General features: G+C 45.0%; 1 protein-coding gene across 3 annotated transcripts in view; it reads right to left on the bottom strand.

The window, feature by feature from the left end:
• Positions 1-10,923: 10,923 nt before the first annotated feature.
• The window catches only part of SH2D5 (SH2 domain containing 5), a 30,799-nt gene continuing 22,117 nt past the window's right edge, over positions 10,924-19,605 (bottom strand). For 2 of the 3 annotated variants that reach the window (XM_030186132.1, XM_030186133.1), the window contains 3 exons: positions 19,044-19,134; positions 16,230-16,386; positions 10,924-11,465 (listed from right to left, as the gene is read on the bottom strand). In XM_030186132.1, the coding sequence (XP_030041992.1) occupies positions 11,259-11,465; positions 16,230-16,386; positions 19,044-19,134 (455 nt within the window). In that variant the 3' untranslated portion in view covers positions 10,924-11,258. Of the gene's footprint in view, positions 11,466-16,206; positions 16,387-19,043; positions 19,135-19,605 lie in introns of all 3 variants that reach the window. The other variant, XM_030186134.1, reaches the window with a different exon arrangement.

Below are 19,605 nucleotides of genomic sequence, written 5' to 3'. Positions count from 1 at the left end.
CACCCGGCAGCAAGGGGAAGAGGGTACGTGTTAAGGAAAGGGGAGGAGAGGCAGTTTGAAAGGAGCAACTCCCTAACCACTATATTTCAATATATCAATGTTTCCATGCTGCACCTGCTGGAACTGCCTCTCACACAGAAATGTTTTGGGCTTTATTAGTGGAGGGGGGGGGGCCTTCATTTCTCTGTAAAATGTCAGTCTGAGCTGGCCAATTTTCAAACTCAATATGACTTTTCTAAGTTTTTCCTCCACATTAAATTTAGTCATCTTCCAGTGAGTTTTGGGAGTTATTTCTCAACCCCTTACGTAAAAATTCTTTCCAACATTTTTTTTTATTATTTCCAACCCAACAGAAATATTTAAACAACAACAACAACAACAAAAAAAAACATTCAAAGGGCACAGATCTGACCACAACCTTAAATCCAGCAGCACCAGGTCCTACAAATGCTTCATCCCTGTAGGCTGGATTTAATTAGTCTCTTCATCTGCAGTGATACCTTGGTTTCTACTTCCTACCAAGATACAGCAGTATCAGAAATCCAAATTCAAACGCACCCGACCTGTACAGGCCGACCGCAACCGAACCCGTGGCTTGGTTTTTGCTGGAACCGTAACCAAAACTGGCCCGACCCCCCCCCCATCACCACCACTGCAATCCAGCCTCCCCCAACCCCACCTGTGTGTCTGTCTGCCCCCCCTCTAATAACTTCCTCCTTGTTTATCCAAATTCATTCAAACGCATGGCACAGATCTCTCCCCTCCCGTTCCCAGAATCACTACTTATTTCTTTACCTGCGTTTCCCAAAGCTAAAACGAGCCGGATCAGTTCAGCCGCCCTACTTTTAGTCGGAGCCAGCCGGTCCCCCGATCCCACAGTATGAAATGTAGCAACACTGCACAACGCAAACTCTCTTTCCATAAGAAAAGGAGAAGTTGTGATCTCAGGGAAGTCAGAGCACATTGTGATGTCATCAAAGATTTTTGTAGCTTCCCTGCCATTGGTTAGTAGTCATAACTGTATGCAGATTTCTGCACCGAAGAGGGAAACTAATTACCATGAAGTGCTCATAAGCACTTTTATTGTGCGACAGGTCTCTAGCGCAATACCCTCTGATGCTTTGAAAATGGCGCTATCCTTGTTTCAGGATTCCTTAAAATGGCCAAAACAGGGAGAAGTAGAGGTTGACCAAAAATCAGGGCCGCTGAGAGGGGGGGGGGGGGCAGGATTCCCCGGACCCAGCATCCAAGGGGGGCCCGGCGCTGGCAGGTAGAAAATTCTGCTCCCTCAGTCCGTCTTTCTCCTGCTCGTGTGTGTCGGGAACCAGGCAATCGCGATAACCCAGGGTCCTGGCACACAGGAGCAGGAGACAGACCGAGGGAGAAGCAGATGCAGGAAGGTAAGAGGAACCTGCCCCGGGCCCGGCTCTGTCTCTCAGTGGCCCTGGACCAAATGACGAGACGACTCAGGACATGTTGCTAGAGCAACTGGTTGTATGGCTGGTGCATGGATAGGAGGTGGTTTCTTGGACAGTCTGCGTTTTACAGGCATCTTTTATCCTGCTATTACTGTTCCTACCAGACATACAACCAGTTGCTCCAGCCCACAGAGAACACTGGTGTGACCCCTGAGACAGGCGGCTCCATCCGCTGAAACATGGCCTGTGTCAGGTCCGTTTTAAAAGTAATAAATAGAAATAAAACAAAATAAGGTGGTACTTTTTTTTTTAATTGGACTATATACATGATTTACTAGCTTTCAAATGGTTAACGGCTTCTTCCTCAGGTCAGAAATGAGCAAAAGATGACAATATCTGAATATGTAAGTGAAACATAAAAGCATTCCAGCAATGGACTCACAGAGAGAGGTAGAGGTGGGGAGTGAGGAGAGACAGATGGTGATCAGAAGGTGACAAAGCAGTAGAACTGTATGTTTATAATGAGATAGGAATTCCAGATCTCTCTGAAAACCTATTCGTTGGAATCACAGTATTTCATTACATTAACACCATCACAAAGTTCTCTGTGCCAATGAAATGCAAGAACAATCCCAACATTTCTAATCTACTAAGAATTGTCTGTATGTTTTAAGGATGATCCATTTAATCTCCTTTTTTTGGCAGTAGATATTTCTGCTCTCTAGTAATAAAGCAAACTAGATTTCTCTATTTCTGTGGATGGCACTCTCATTCTCCCTGTCTCATCAGCTCGTAACCTTGGGGTCATCTTCGACTCCTCTCTCTCCTTCTCTGCTCACATTCAGCAGATTGCCAAAACCTGTCGTTTCTTTCTCTATAACATCAACAAAATCCGTCCCTTCATCTCTGAGCACTCTACCAGAACACTTACCCACACTCTTATCACCTCTCGTCTAGATTATTGCAACCTGCTTCTCACCGGCCTCCCACTTAGCCATCTCTCTGCTCTTCAATCAGTCCAAAAATCTGCTGCGCGACTCATTTTCTGCCAGAGTCGCTATGCTCACATCAGCCCTCTCCTCAAGTCACTTCACTGGCTCCCTATCTGTTTCCGCATTCAATTCAAACTTCTCTTACTGACCTAAGTGCATTCACTCTACCTCTCCCCAGTACCTCTCCACTCTTGTCTCTCCCTATGCCCCCCCTCAGGTACTCCGTTCTGTGGATAAATCTCTCTTGTCTGTCCCCTTCTCCTCTACTGCTAATTCCAGACTCTGTTCCTTTTATCTCGCTGCACCTCACGCCTGGAATAGACTTCCCGAGCCTCTACGTCTAGCCCCCTCTTTGGCCGTTTTCAAGTCCAAACTTCAAGCCCACCTCTTTACCACTGTTTTTGACTCCTAACCACTACTCACTTGCCCTGTACCCCCACCTCTTTAATTCCCTTACCTCTTAGTTGTTGTCCTATTTAGATTGTGAGCTCTTTGAGCAGGGACTGTCTTTTCATGTATGGTGTACAGCACTGCGTATGCCTTGTAGCGCTATAGAAGTGATAAGTAGTAGTAGCAGATTGTTACAAGGGCTGCAGTTTATCAATCATAAACCGATTGCAGCTAAATCAACACATCTGTTTTTTTTTACCTTGAGGTGTACTCCAAGAATACTTCATCTCAGTGCTTCCATATGATTTCAGAAGTAGTTGTGTTTCCATAATGAGCCTCCTGAGGCAGGCACTTATGCCGAAACACGGTGCCACGTTGAGTCTCTTTACGAATAAAGATTGTGCTTGATATTCTTCATCTCCTTCGTCCTTTTGGAAGTGTTTTGTTGGCTACAGTAGTCCTTGATTCTGCTTGGTTCTTATGAATTAACATGGAAACTTGAGAGGGTCTTTTACTAGAGATGAGAGCACATTATCTGCAGCAGGAACTATATGAATAAAACACATAACATGCGCTAATCTTTAGTAAAAATCCCCCCCCCCCCTTAGATCTTCTCATTGTCTCCCATCATTAGATTGGAATGAACCTAATAATGCATTTCACATCATCACACCCACATTGTGGAATTTCCTTCCTCCAGATTTAAAATTAGAAACATCTTATATAGAGGCTTCAAGGTTGGTCTTAAGACCTGGCTATTTAGGGAGGCGTTTGATATCGATTTGACCACTGGTTGACTTGATTAGCTGAGCTATCTGCGCTAGTGGGGTGGAGGAGTTCGAGTTTCTGTTGACTGTACCTCATTGATTGTGAATTTCCCTTCCCTACTGTGTTTTATTTTGCTTTACACTGTGTATCATGATTTGTGCTTCTTTGATAATCAGTGTTTTATGTGAATTTCTAAATTACTAGTAAAAAAGGCCCGTTTCTTAACGCAATGAAACGGCCGCTAGCAATGTAATGAGTTCCTGCCATTAATGTTTCCACGGTTGTATTCTGAATATAATTGTTGTTTACATGTGTAAGATTTCTTTATATACAATAGTTTGTGTGTAAACTGTGTTACAATGTGGTAAAAGCTTTCCTTGTTCAGGCCCTTCAATCAGTTTAACAATCACATCAGAAGAGCTCCTTACTCCTGAGAATGCAACATACAGTTGCCTATGTGAGAGACTGAGAGTGACCGTGTGTTTTACAGACAGTGTAAGAGAGAGATACACAGAGTGATTGTGTGTGTGTGTGTGTGTGTGTGTGATGTGTGTGAGTGACAAAGTGATTAAACGTTTGTCTTCCCTTCCGTTCTGTGCACTTGCCTCCACTGATGTTCGTACCTCCCTGTATATGATTGTTTGAGATTCAATCCACTCCACTTCCCTCCTCCAAGTTCCGTTCTGTCTGATTGGTTCTTTGTTCCTGTGACGTCGCGCTTGTTTGCTTGGCAACTATGCAGCGTTCCATTTCCTCGACGTGAGGGCGGGGACAGTGAGAGCCAATGAAACGCTGAACTACAGACTTATGAACCCTACACTGCCACGGAGTCAGCTTCAGAATGTTGGAGGTGCTTTTTATTATATAGGATGTTGGAGGTGCTTTTTATTATATAGGATATTTTCTTAGCGGCAGTATCTCAAGTGACATTGCATCTCACTTACCCTCCCTTTTACAAAGCTGTGCTAGCGGCTTCCACAGGGCAAATGCCAACACAGCCCATTCACTTTCAAAGGGGGCATTAGTGAGCTTTGTCAGGTGGTGTAAAGGATTTTAAAGATGGCTTTTTAACTCTATCTGAGTGACCGACAGTGAACTCTCTCATTAAAGTGCTAATTCTGTTCGTGTGAAAATGATTTGGAATGTGTAAGAAGATAAGACACAGCTATGTGCGGAGGGTGGGGGGAGGTGGAACATGTTTAGAGTTCAGGCTAGCCACCTGGACGGAGAAACATGTGACCACATTCCCACATGTCTCAAGCATTCTGTAACTTTCCTTAACTCTGAAAATGAGTTCTAAGCCTAATAAAAAAAGGGTGGGGGGGTGCTTCTTGTAGCAAAATTCAGAAGATCACCTATGGGCAGACATGCTGCTCAGGAACCTAAATGCCTGGTTATGAGACTCTGGCTTCGCTGAAAAAGGGGCTTTTCTCAGCAGATGTAAAAAGCCTGGGAGATCTGTGACTAGTGATTTATGTATATTATGGTGATTATTATTATTGCTTCTTTTCCTGGTCAAGAGACTCCTAGCTTTGCTTGGATGTAGTAATTAATGACCAGTGATGTAATGATTGTTTCTCTTCAGCTATACAGCTTAATCATTGTGTATCTTAGACAATAATGACTTATACACTCTCCATTTAAAGTGAACTTCTAGTAAAAGTCTCATTTACCTAATACGAATCCACAGCAATTGTTGAGTAGTCTGTGTTAGTGATTGATGAGGCAGTCTGTAAAAGCAGGTCAGAACAGGTGGGTAAGAGGTAAATAATTTTAGTTGCGGTTTTGCTGCTGATGGAGGCGACACCTCTTACTGAGAAAACTGTTCACACACTTTTTCACACAAGGCGACATTGTTGAGTAAATAACATTTATTATATTTGAGAGAGTCGTTTTCCAATAATATTACATTTCTTCTAAAGGTTTTAAATTAGGATCAAATCATGTTTTGATTACTAGGGACAGAGAAAGTACCTGCATATAATGTGTACAGTGCTGCGTACGTCTAGTAGCACTATAGAAATTAGTAGTAGTAGTACTGGTAGTAACTTGTTCTAAACACAGCCCTATCCTAGTGCATTTCCAAAGTCCCGTAGGCCCAACAACTAGGTGAGCACAGTAGCCACTGTGGGTCTGAGCAGAGGCCATGGAAACCCCCCCACATTTCATTACTACAACAGCTACAGGAGTGGAGTAGCAGCCTAACAGTGCAGTGGCCTGAAAACCAAGTTGAAGTCCCAGTGCAGCTCCTTGAGACTCTGGGCAACTCACTTAACCCTCTATTGGCCCAGGTACAAAATAAGGACCTGTATATTGTAGGGGTCTTTTCCTGCTATCTCACCTTTGCTAGTTAGGCCTGAACCATCTTTTTCCGATTTAAAATGGATTCTGCAGCTTGAGGCCTAAATACAACAGAAACCAGCTTTCTTCAAAGAAAACTACTTCTTGGCTTAGCTGTGCTAGCGACTTCATCAACAACTTCATCCACCTCATCTCCTGGGAAGGTGTGTAGGACCATGCCTTACAGAGACAGAGTCTCCGGGAACCATGGCGGGGAGTTTGCTACCATCAGGTTTGTGAATGATAAGATATTCTTGTTGAAGCTCACAAGGCCTTGTTGTTATGACCGTGGGTACTGAGCTGTTTGTGATTGGTCTATATGTGTCACCTGACCCAGAGGAATGCCAAGGTCGAGCACGAGGGAGGGGAGGAAGATTGCCTGGTGGATAGTTCTCTCTCTGAGGAGTTAGAGACTAATTTTTCCTAAACATCTGTGAACTGTGATTCCTTGTGTTGAGAACTGACAAGGTCAAGTTCAGCCGCAGGCCAGTGGCTTCCCCAGAGACTAAGTAATCAGCTGCACAGAATAGAGACTTTGGACAAACACCTGATCTAACCCCTACTCACCTGCCCTGTCCTTTAACCTCGCCTATTTATTCCCTTACCCATAATTGTTCTGTTTACCTGTCTTATCTAGATTGTAAGCTCTTTGAGCAGGGACTGTCTTTTCATGTATGCCTTGTAGCGCTATAGAAATGATAAATAGTAGTAGTAGTCTCACAGGAAATCTGAACAGAAGGAGCCGATTCATCACCCCCTTGGACTCTAAATCTACGGGACCTCAAGGGTGAGATTCAGGACTTTTCTTCTTATAGCTCAGGGTATAGTTAGCTTTGGTCTTTGCCAGCAAATGACTGATTACAACGGTGATTAGCAGCCTAATACTACTGTTGTTGGTAATCTTTTCTCGGGATATTATAGTTCTATAGTTACTTGTTATATATATTTCCACTTTGTCATTATTCCTTTCATTTGTGCAGCCTGACAGGAAGAGAAAAAAAAGCTGAGTAGAAGAGGAGAAGAAAATACAGCCAGGAGAACTAATTTGGAAAAGGAAAATGATTTAGACCCACCCAAGAGAGATTTTAATTTTAAAAAAAAACACATTAAGTCGACTTGGATTTTGCACTGTGAGGGCGATCTGGATGTTCAGGGTAGGGGTCCTAAATTGATTTTATGAAGCACGGCCTTGGTGGGGAAGAAATGCATCCTTCAGCAGTGGGTAGACTTGAAGAATCTCTCTACTGGCAACGGCAAAATCAGTTGCATAGGCTATAGAAGCCCACCTTACTTAGAAACAATCTAAACAATTTTTTTTGGGATGGCTGGTCTACCTACATCCAGTCTCTTAGTTCTTAGTCCAAGAATTTGGCATTTAGTTTTGAACAAGCGCCATCTTGCGCCTTCATAATGATTTCTTACAGAGGCTGTATTGTCCTATGGTCATAGTCCTCTGGTGTCCCCTTTGTGGGTGGGGGAGGGGGCTAGAGGTGGGGGCACCAGGGATATTATGGGTTAGGTGATAGAGTCCAACCCTACTACTACTTATTTCTAAAGCGCTACTAGACATACGTAGCGCTGTACACTTGAACGTGAAGAGACAGTCCCTGCTCGACAGAGCTTACAATCCAATTAGGACAGACAAACAAGAGCTAAGGGAATATTAAAGTGAGGATGATAAAATAAGGGTTAGGAGTTAAAAGCAACATCAAAAAGGTGGGCTTTAAGCTTAGATTTGAAGACGGCCAGAGATGGAGCTTGACGTACCGCCTCAGGAAGTCTTTCCTTTCTGGGGGAGGGATATTGTTAAACTGGCTATAATTTGTTCTCCTTCAAGGATGCTCTTTGCATCTGTTTTTACTGCTGTTTGCTTTATAATTTGTTAACAGATCTTCACGTTACCTGCTTACGATTGTTTGGACTGACGTTTGTATCCTTACCATTCTGTTCAAAACTTTTTATTGAATTATGCAAAAAGAAAAACCACCAGATAGGCAAAGATACACAAATGCCAAACACATAATACAGAGTTGAACTGTAACCCACCATAACAATATGAAGGAAAGTGGGCTTTGGCTCCGATAGCCCCCCCCCCCCCCCCCCATGAGAGAACACAGAACAACCCCTACCTTGTCTGAACCCTGCCCACCCTTCCCAATCCTCCGTTATAATAAGGTGAGTGAACCGGGTAAAAGTACCAAAGAAATAGCACTCTCACGGGAGGTAATATTGGACCACAGATTCCAGACAAAAAACAAACTAAAACACCCACTGCATTCATTCTCCCAGTATACCTAGAAACCTCCAATAAGAATTACCTGTCCTGCCCCTCCCCCAACTTACCTTACTCTAAAACAAAAATCCTAATCCTAGAGAAATACCTAGGGGCAGATGATCAAAAGCCTGGTGCTGTTACCCGCCAGATTAGCGAGGTGAAGGAACTCCTTAACGCTAATCATATGCAAATTTAGACACGGTGTTAGTGTTGTCTATTAGGGAGTTCAGGGGAGGATCTTGCGTACCACATGTACATCGGAATACAGCTCTCAAGTTGGAAGGAATATACAAAGTTCATGCCCAGAACGCTGAAGGGGGGGAGGGGGAGGGGGAGGAGGAGCTGCCAGTTGGGTCAGTCTTTGGGATCTGCACATGGGCTCCAGAAAAAACGCAACTGTCGCTGGCTGACGCAGAGCTACCTTCAACAAAGGTTAAATACATATATATTTTCTGTTTTTATTGGGGGGTGGTTTGAAGGGGTTTTTTTTTTTTTTTGGTTGTGAAAAGGTTTGTTGACTTTTTTAAAAATGTTTTGAGTCGAGTGAAATGACAGGCAACATGAAGCTGACTGCAGGGAGATTAGTGGTTGGTGAAAAGCTGAAGATCCTGCGTAAACGACAGCAGAACTGCCTTCTCCTGCCAGCTCCGAGCTGACGAAGGGTTTGCAGCAGGAGGCGCTGTACCCGCTGAACACTGGGGTGGAAAAGCAAATAAGCTCATCCACACGCAGTTGCATGTTCGTTGCGTTATTCCTTCCTGCGCTCCAGGCCTCTGAACGTCTTGCGCTGGTAAACGCGGGTGCTAGTCCGGACCTAATAGTCTCTAGCGCCCGAGTTTACTTTTGAGCATCGGGGCCTTAGTGAGTGTCCCTAAACCTGTTTAAGGACCAAACTGAGTTCTGGGTGCTAAAACAGAAAAGTAACCACTTCATACCAAGGGAAACGCTCTTTGCCCCCTGGGCCCCTTTCACAAAGCTGCAATGAAAGGGGCCCTGCAGTAGTATCAGGCGCATGAATTTCCCCTACACCAAGGCCCCCTGTCAAAGACACTTTTTAAAAAGAAAATGGCCGTGTGGTAAATGAACCACTTTGCAGCCATTTCTCGGGGGAGCCCCTTACTCCACCTATTAAGGAGGCAGTAAGGACTCCAGCTGAACCTGGGCAGCATGCGGAGATACCCAATTATCACCAAGTACGCCCTGGGCACTAAAATATCAAAAGTATTTTTCAGTGCCGGATTGACCGCATGCAAAGCGACGGTACAGGTATTTCCACTTGCTAAAAGGGACCCTGTATGACTCCCAAAACATTAAAGAATTACATTTATTGTTCCAGTTCCAAAGGAAGGAGCCTCCGCTTGCAGCCAATGATTAAGAATACACCGTTTGCCAATAATATAGGCCTTACAGAATAAAAGCTTTGTCCCCCCCCTCCCCTGGATACCATAGGCCTCTATCTTGTTTAGTATAACTCATTTAATACAATATTTTTAAATAAAAACAAACACTTTAAGTATAACTAATCTTAAGAATGTAAAGGTAGTTCCCGCAGTGGTTCTACCAGACAGCTGAAGAGTGGCAGCTGGTCAGACAAAAAGGAAGTAACAACCTCCCTGTTCTGCTCCGACGGCAGATACGAAAGGACAAATCACAGTCCAATGAACCACAGAATAACGTATTAGAGATCCAGGATTTTAGATTGACATATAAGTTGGAGACCAGGCTTCACAGGGAGGCAGAAGCAGCAGCAGAAGACCTCATCCAGAGTACAGGCTCCAATCTGGGATGGGCCTGCACCTCTGAATGGACAGAGAGAAGAAGGCAGTTCAGAAAAGGCACCAAAATCCCCGAGAGAAGCAGCTTTAAAGCGCTGGACCTGTACACCAGAGGCCAGGACTGGAGGTATGAAAGACCTGCAAGTAGCTCAGAAGCTACAGACAAAGTTTGCTTCATGTGCATTAATCTCAAAAGCAGTTGTAAAGATGTAAACATTATAAATATTTCTGTTAATAAAACCTCACAAGTACATAACACACCTTACAGAAGAAGTGTTGGTCTGAGTCTTCAGGGTAACAGAAGCAGATGTAATCTTGCAGAATACTTTTCCCTGAAAAGGTAATACATAGCTAGAACAGCCTCCCACGGGAAGTGGTGGAGAAAAAACAGTAACAAGCATTGAAGAAAGGCACCAAGAGCATTGGCCTGTACATAAGGGATGAACTGGAGCACTCAAACTGGGCAGACTGGAGACTCAACACCTGCTCTCCAGTTCCACATATGAACAGCTAAGGAGAGGCCCTGAGAACCCTGACCTGTACCAAAAGTGACAGGTACATTTATTTATCTATTTGCTGCATTTGTATCCCACGTTTTCCCACCTATTTGCAGGCTCGTGGCTTACAATTATGCCGCAATGGCGATCACCATTAACGGAGTGATAAGTACAGAGAGGTGTTACAGTTAAGGTATATGGAAATATCAAGTAAATTAGATGGGAGAAATAAAATATTAAATGAATAACATAGTAACATAGTAGATGATGGCAGAAAAAGACCTGCATGGTCCATCCAGTCTACCCAAATAATTCATAGCAGGTAGGTAATAACAGGACAAGGTAAAACGTTCAATAATATCAATGTGATTAAAGAAATCAATGTTGGTTTGTTCTGGTGCATTTTGAGAGAAACATGAGAGAGAAACTGGAACAATGGAACTGGGAAGACTGGAGAGTCCTCCTTGCTCCGACTCTACGTAACGATACAGCCGAGGTTGTCAAACAGAACTTGCAGCTTTGCCTAATGGCTCTGGCTATTTCTCAGGCTAAAGCGACTTGCTTCTCTCAGCTGCTCCTCCTAAGTAGCCGACACCTAAAGAGGACGAGGATGTTCCTCACTACCCATAAAGGCCTTTGAGATGCAGACCCTCCCCCCCCTGACATTCTCTGAAGCTCTTGTCCACTTTCAGTGTCATCTGCATTCCTCATCCGATTGTTAGCAAGTGTAGATGTGAACGTGGCTCCGCCACCCACCTCGTACACACAGAGCAGCCTGTGCAGCAAGGTGCTGTGGAAAACGCCTAGGCCACAGTTTTAGCGTTGGGGTCTGGCTCCTGCGTTATCTGCAATGTTGGGCTTTGGTGCCCCAAAGTCCAGCTCGGCCTGCAGTCCTGCTCCTCGTAACAGTGATGTACACGTCCCAAATCCAGGCAGTCAAAGAGGCCACTCTCTGGAGTCGAATGCTGCTCCAGGAGAGCCGCCAGGCTAGGAAACTCCTCACTTAAATGCTGATGGATAAAAAAAATAACAAAACAAAAAACAGTAAATGTCAGCAAGTTATAGTAGGTCAAACTACCTGAAAGGATATGAAGGAAGCAGCATTGGTTACTGCCTTCATGTGAGAGACTTCAGTTGCTCTGTAAATAAAAGGGGGATTTGAGTACAGTGAAGCTGTGTGTGTGTGGGGGGGGGGGGGGGGGGGGGGAATCTGTGGGAGCCTGGTGGCTGCTTTTGGCCCCCAGAGGCTCAGTGAGAATCATATACCAACGACAGTGGTCCTACAGCATCTGGAGGCCATGGATCACGGCTAACTTCTGCTGTAGCGACTGTCGCACGAGTCACCAATCCAGAAGAACACTGGACATCTCCCCTTCCCCCCTCCCCAAAAATATAAATATGCAAATGAGGGGGCAGAGCAATCGGCCTTTGAATTAGTACAGTCCAGTGGTTCCTAAACCAGTCAGGTTTTCACTGTTCATGAGGGACATTTCCATGCAAATTTCTCTCATACACAGTCATTGTAGATACCTTGAAAACCTGACTGGTTGGGGAGCCTCCAGGTCAGATTTTGGGAATCACATCTTAATTTGAAGGGGGGAGGGGGAGGGGTACTCTGAAGAGGGGGGAAAAAACATACTTTGTGGCAGGTACCTTAAAAAGTGTGTGAGGTATCTGGGAACTGCCCCGGCTTTAAGAAGGGGGTAGAACTGAGGTGGTTGTTAATTACTTGTAAGTTAAGGATCCTGGTGGCAGTTAAAAAAAAAAACAACAAGAACAAAAAACTGGTGACAGACGGTATTGTTAAAATTAGGTGGAGAGAGAGAAGTAGACCTAGAAAAAGGAGATAAAGAAAAATCTAAGTGACATACTGAACAGCATAAAACAAACAGGCCCCAGTCTGCTCATTTCTCCCACCCACACTAAGAACAGAACAGATCCCAGCCACTCATCAGACCTAGGAAAAGCAGAGTGATGTAGTAGTGGTTGATCAAAATATAGGCGCCATGACACCCCCAAAATTTCTTTCCCTCTCCCTCCCTTTGCAAGGTGTCTATTTCCTTATACCCCAGGGCTGCGACAGTACAATTTGCAATATCAGCAAAAGAATCACAGCCAGCCAAAGACTCGCTGGCTTCCACCCCTTCCAAAACACAAGCAGGGGTCGGGGCTATGGGCTGGTACAGAAGGGAAGGGGAGATGCTGCAGGTGTGGCCTGGGGCAAAGCTTAGAAGCCTCCCCAAACCAAGAGGCGGCCCACTGCCCCTGAATCAAAAGAGCAGCGAAAAGTGAAAAACTGTTCTAAAGCCAGTATGGCTCAGACCAACAGAAATCTTTAAAAAATCGGAGAAATTAGGTCAGCCAGTTAAAGCCAATGGCAAGTTCGGATAAATTTGAAGGTGGTCATTTGTCCACTTGAAGCGCCGTCATAGATAAATCTGCAGCCTGCTTCATTCCAGATATGCAACACCAGCCTGCAGTATCAGACACCTCAAAAGGTAAAGCTTTCTTATTTTAATCTCTGGCAGGGCTGCAGCCTCATAAACTGTAGAGGGGGCCCAGCAGCCTTTCAAACCAATGAAACACTTAAATCATTACAAAGAAGCCCAGAGGTTGTTTTAATTTAAAAGCACAGTCAATTTTCAATGTTTAGATGGGAGGCAGCACCTGAACTGGCTCCTTTGAAAATTGCCTATGGCCAAGTTAGATGTCTAATTTTTATAGGCACCTGGGTTTAGGAGGACTAAAACGTGAGTGGCTGCAGGGGAAAGAGGAAAGGGGGGGGGGGGGGGGAAGAGAGAGAGAGAAGATAGATGTGAAATGCTGGGCAGCTAAGTTCCTAAATATGACCTGCAGGTGTAAATTTCATCTAAAGTTTAAATAAATAATCAACCCCAAATGTTTGTTCAATTTCCAGTTGTGGAGGACCAAGGACCAAACAGGACCAGGCCTGCTCCTTTGTCAAGTCAGACGTAATGAACACATGTCCTCTTTAATGAAAGCTCATCACTGGTTACCCATCTCACAACGTATCACCTACAAAATAACAACCCTCACTTTTGAAGCTTATCGCATCGGTTCTCCCGATTACCTATCCTCTCTCACTATTCCATATTCACAGACAAGACTTCTTCATTCGCATAACGACTACCGCTTGGTTCTTCCTGGGCCTAGATTAGCACAACTGGAATCTACACGACCATCTACCTTCTTTTTACCTGCTCCTTCCGTTTGGAATAGCCTTCCGTTTACTGTACGTAGCGATCCGGCCTTTAAAAAGTTTAAGGGTGAATTAAAATCCTGCTTGTTTGGCCAGGCATATGGAGATGGCACCTATAGTTACTTGTTAATTGATTGTAACATAGAAGTTTTTTTTCTCCCATGATGTCTTGCTTTGCTTTAAGCTTGTTTAAGCTGACATAGCTACATAAGAGCTGGTTGAATTAATCAAACGCTGAGGTTTTTCTCTCCACTATGGTCTTAAGTATATGGATAACCTAAGGGCAGTTCTTACCTCATTAGCTACTGTAATAGAAACAATTTGTATTTATCTATCTCCAAAATCCTTTTGGATCCTGTCAGGTACTTGTGACCTGGATTGGCCACTGTTGGAAACAGGATACTGAGCTTGACGGACCTTTATTCTGTCCCAGTACGGCAATGCTTATGTGCATCCAAGTGAGTTTGAGCCACCTAGTTCCCAGTCTTGAGTTGTCCCACGTAGCTAAAACTGAGAGTCATGCGACATTGGAGGAAAACAGAACTTTGAGGCGTTGCCAGCCGCCAGAAGATTGGGGGTGAGGGTGAACTAGGGGCAGGTCAGGTCAATGGGGACCATTAGTAGGACCCCTGCCTTACAGTAAAGGACACTGCCTCAAATGTCCCTGTAGAAGTTCAAGCAGTTTTGGTCCCTCTTTCTTCCCAGCCCACCTGCCCTGAGGAAATATTTCTCCAGGGCTCTGCGCAGCATTTCCTCCTGCAAAGCAAACCTCTCAGGGCAGTGTCACCTCCATTCCCTTCTCAGACTCTCTCTTTGGCATCTAACTAGTTTACCTTCTCTCCCCAGTGATGGAGACACTGGTACACACTGTCAGAGGTAGCTCTGTATGTAGAAATGTGTAGGCTGTGGATCTGGGTGGAGGTGAGGGGTGGGAGCGTCAAATCTGCAACAGCTTAGAACGTGTTATGCTTTCTAGATGCTTCAGCCGTCAACCCTTGTTTCTGCCTGTGGGTGAGGGAGTTTGCAATGGGTCCATGGGCAGCATTCTAACAACCATATTTCTGCTTTCTGAATTCATCCAAGGAATTCATATGTTCTTCCTTCATGCCAACTTTGGCCAAGTATCTATCCATTCTTTTTTGGACAGTTTACCTGTGAAAATCCCTTTCAAGTGTCCTCATAATTCCTTCCAACACTGTGTGCTGGAAAGCAAAGAAAATAAACTGAAATTTACAAAAACATGTGGGTGACTTTGTGAGCAGAATAAACACAGAAACTCCCACTTCTCCCTTAACAAAAACAAAGGCAGTCTTAGGTGGATTTCAGCTACAGAGCTCTCATATGCCCTGCAGCATCCTACGGCAGAGGTTATCCAGAAAAGAGGGGAACAGAGACAATATCCAGGAAGCTATCTGGAGAGGGAAGGATTGGTACTAAGAACACAAACCATTTCATGAGCGCTCAGCAGAACTTCTATAACCAACCCTGAAATGGCGGAAACTGCTCAGAAGTGAAGCAGCGAATTATCCATATCCATCTAGTGGTTGGAGCACTGAGCTGACCACCAGTAAGATCCGAGTTCAAATCCCACCAGTAAGATCCGGGTTCAAATCCCACTTCTGCTCCTTGTGATTCTGGACAAGTCACTTAAGGCTCCATTGTCTCAGATATGAACTTAGACTGGGAGCCCTCTGGGGACAGGGAAAATACCTAATTAATTCACCGCGAGCTACTACTGAAAAAGGTGCGAGTTAAATCCTATCAAACACCACAAATCATTCTCATTTTGTATTAAAAAAAAAAAAAAAGCAGGTTACCCACCCTATGCCCCCAAAGACTGCATCTGAAGGAGATCCAATAAGTGATTATATTATGCTCAAATCTAACACTGAACCATTTACAACTAACCTGATCTTTTGTTATTTCGAGGTTTGGAAGGATAGCGTCGGCTGGCAGACATCAGCAGCTGAAGGCCGAATGCTCTGCCACTTACTTGTCCGGTGACTTCAAGCTCTAAAGACGGCACCCAGTCTGGCATTTACCCTCCACAACCGTACCAACCTGCTCTCCAGCTGCATACCTCACTGGTACCAAATCTGATAGGCAGATCACAGCCAAGCGAGGGTTCCCCCAAATTCACAGAATACGTTCCGGAGAACGTCCAGCACTTTGTGCTAAGAAGCTGCCTATCAGAAGCACATCATAAGGTCCCAGTAGAGCAAAGCTAAAGCATGGCAGTTATTTCGGTAACATTTAAAAAAAAGAAACGCCCAAGCTCTGTATTAAGCTTCTGATAACAGCAGCTCCAGCCCTGGCAAACATTTCTTCACAACTGGACAGGATGATCCATGCATCCAACACCTTAAGCAGAAAGGATAAGCTGCAAAGCAGGATCAGAGTTTAAGGGGACAGGCAAAAAGGGCCGACAAGCAGGGAAACAAGAGTAAAAATCTGTACTATAGCAGGAGGGATGAAGGACCAAGTTCACAGGCCTGTTCTACACTCCTGGAACCCAACGCTGTCTTATGTACCTTTCCGTTCTCTGCCTGCTCACCTCCAAGCTGTATGTGCCCAGCTCAGACTTTAACACCTGGTAAGGAATGATGCCACACAGTGTTCTCACTGCCAAGGTCCAACTTGCAGAATCTGGCTCTTTCTGTAACAAGAATGCACCTAAAGCCTCCCTCCTCAGGAGCGAGGTTGCAGAATCCCTGGGATAAAAAAAAAGGAAGAGGATGGAAAACCTCTGCTTTAGCACACAATCACTGCCAGTAGCCCCCTTCCTAGCTGGCTCTGCTGTCCCCCGACCTCCTCCCTGGCTTTTGCTCTGACAATTCAATACCCTTCACTTTCATGCAGATCCTTGCCTAGAACCCCCTCTTCTTCCCCTGCCATCAACCCTATGGAGGGTCACTGCTACCTCCCGCAGACCCCTCTCCATTGCAGTGGCGCTGCCCCCCACCCCTCCAACTTCCTCATCTGCCACTCTCCTGCTCCTGTGTGCCAGGCCCCGTTTATCACGTTAATACAATCACCCGGGTCCCGATACACAGAAGCAGGACAGAGATTGAGGGAGCAGAACCTTCTGCCTGCCTCCGGAAGCCTTGCCGGCGCTGGGCTCCCCTTGGAGGCTAAGCCCAGGGAATCTTGCCCCCACCCCTCAACTGCCCTGCATGGCAGTCACCATGTTTGAAAGAGGAATTAATGCTGGATGGTCAGAGGCAGTTGCAGTGATGCCTTTTGCATTGAGTGCTACATAAGTACATAAGCATTGCTATAGAGGGAGAGACCAAAGGTCCATCAAGCCCAGTATCCTGTTTCCAACCGTGGCCAATCCAGATCACAAGTACCTGGCAAGATCCCAAAAGAATCTTACGTAGCATAAATCTGTTTTACTATCTCCCGGTTGATGAGAGATTGTTTTCTCAGAGAACAAGTTCGATCTCTGGAGGCTGTTACAGTAGCAAACAGATCAGTGACATAGACACAGGTGGGCCTGGGTGGGCCGGGGCCCACCCACTTAGGGCTCAGGCCCATCCAACAGTAGCACATGGTAATGAAAATGCTGCTCTCCACAATACTGGCACCTTCGCATGCTCAGTTTTCAGCGCATGCCTACTGCAGACTACCAAGGTGGAGACTGGAGAGAAGCATTTTCCCACCACAGGGGCGTAGCCAGACAACAGATTTTGGGTGGGCCTAGGCAAGAATTGGGTGGGCGCCAAGTGTTCCCCCCCTCCCCCCCCCCCAAAAAATGATCTCAGCTGGTGGGAAAACGTTTCTTTCCACCTTGGCAGCAAGAATGCACTGAAAACTGAGCATGCGCAGGTGCTGGTGTCATGGAGAGTAGCGTTTTCGTTACCATTAGGGGAAAATCTTCAGCTGGCGGAGCTTGGGATTCCCACCATTTACCACTAAACATGTGCTACTGTTGGGTGGGCCTGAGCCATAAATGGGTGCGCCCTGGCCCACCCAAGCCCACCTGTGGCTACGCCACTGTCCCACCAGCTGAGATATTTTTTGGGTGTGTGGCTGGGGGAGAGAACATTTGGTGCCCACTCACTTCTTTTAGTTATAGATATACATATATATATGCATATATACATCCACCCACCCCATTAAGTTAGGCCTGGGGAAAACCACTGCTTATTCCTGTAATCTGTTTTGGGACTCTTTCAGGTACTTGTGATCTGGATTGGCCCACTGTTAAATAGGATACTGGGCTAGATGGAACTTTGGTCTGATCCAGTAGGGCAGCTTAAGTTCTTGAAAGGAAAGAGACTGGAGAAGCAGAGACGAAGAAATGTGAGGGGCAAGCTAGACAAAATAGACAGAAGGGAATGAAAAGAAGAAAAATAACGTGGAAAATGGAAAATTAAAAGCGATTCTGATGCACAAGATTTGAATGTTTTTTTGAAGGAAAATATTTAGAAGCTGAATGCATTTTGTAAGAGGCTCTGTGCACAAATACATGTGAAATTTAAGCTAATGCGCTAAAAAAAAATTGTGCACCCATGGTCACAGAATGGACCCCCTGAGCAGCCACGAAAACTAGTGTCCAGAAATAATTACCACTGGAGCCTGGCGCAGGGACAGGACAAGCAGAAGCAGCAGAGTACATCCACATCAATAGGAATAGTAAATGAGGGCAGATGAAAGCCAGTGTGGCCCATCTAGTCTGCCCTGTAAGGTAGCCAGGGTCGTATTTGCCACTCTTAGGGGATTGCATTGCAGCACTTCCAGCCAAAGCCCACCTTCACACATCTGGTGCTGCCCCTGAAGAACTTATACAAATTTTGGAGAGGGAAGTTAAGTGATAGTCAAGGGTTCGTTTGAAAGAAAATCAAGCACAATATGTGATACATTCCCCATTCACATTCCCAACACATCTTAAAATAATTCAGTCTATGTTAATGTCCTCTTAGTCTTTAAAAAAAGACTTTAAAAACTTGTTTTCCTTGTAATATCTTATTTCTAAAAGTCTAAAATGTGGATTATAACTGTACGTTCTATCCAATTGGAATATGCTTGTTTTTTGTGATCCACTTTGAATCACAAGTTAAAAGCTGAATAGAAATTATGCAATAGAACAGTTGCTTTGGTGGTGATCCATTTCACTGAATCCTGCCCTCAAAGCAGGGAAGGACACGATCCCTGGAAGAAGAAAATCAGGCTCCATCTAGCCTTGTGTCCTAATGTTCCAGGCCTAGTTAAGGACATCTCCCAGCTGTCAGCTAGACAAGGCCGACAGCCTGCACATCTCTCACCTTCTCTTTTTGGTCTAATCCAATACTTGGGGTCCGTTCTTCTGCCAACCCCTTTTATTCAGCCAGGCATTGTAGTGAAAGGTTCAAAACCAGGGACCTACCTGCAGATACCTGCAAAGGACCAGACCATCTCCTGCAGAAGGCCCTCATTTTCCGACAGTTGAGTCACGTTGCTACACCTTCCAGGCTGCGCTGTAGAAAGACCAAGGAGAGAGGTAGTCAGTACAGTGCCAGCTCCATTCTCTGATCTGCTGCTCAATGTGGGACTAAGCTGGATATCGAGCTTCCCTAGGCTCAGACTAAGCTGTGAGGCGGGGCATTACAGGGAAGTGATTTATGTTATACACTGCAATGTACACGGCTGGCAATAAAGATACATGTACAGCGATGTGAGAAAGTACTGTATCTCCTCTTGCTTTCCCCTAATATTGCATATGTGTCACACTGAATGGTTTCTGATCTTTAGACAAAAGGAACCTGAGTAAACAATACTTAAAAAAAATTCTCATTTCATTTAAAAGGAACCAAGTTATCCAACACCCATATCACCCATGTGAAAAAAGTAACCGCTCCCCTAGTTAATCAACCAACTATCCAAATTTAATTGGAAATGGGGAGGGGGGGGGGGCTGTAGTGGTGGCACCTGGGCCCTCACTTTGGGTT

The sequence above is a fragment of the Microcaecilia unicolor genome, chromosome 13 (genome assembly GCF_901765095.1).
Source record: "Microcaecilia unicolor chromosome 13, aMicUni1.1, whole genome shotgun sequence".
Lineage (NCBI taxonomy): Eukaryota > Metazoa > Chordata > Amphibia > Gymnophiona > Siphonopidae > Microcaecilia > Microcaecilia unicolor.
The sequence above is the reverse complement of the archived record's forward strand: the minus strand, read 5'-3'. Positions and strand labels throughout refer to the sequence as shown.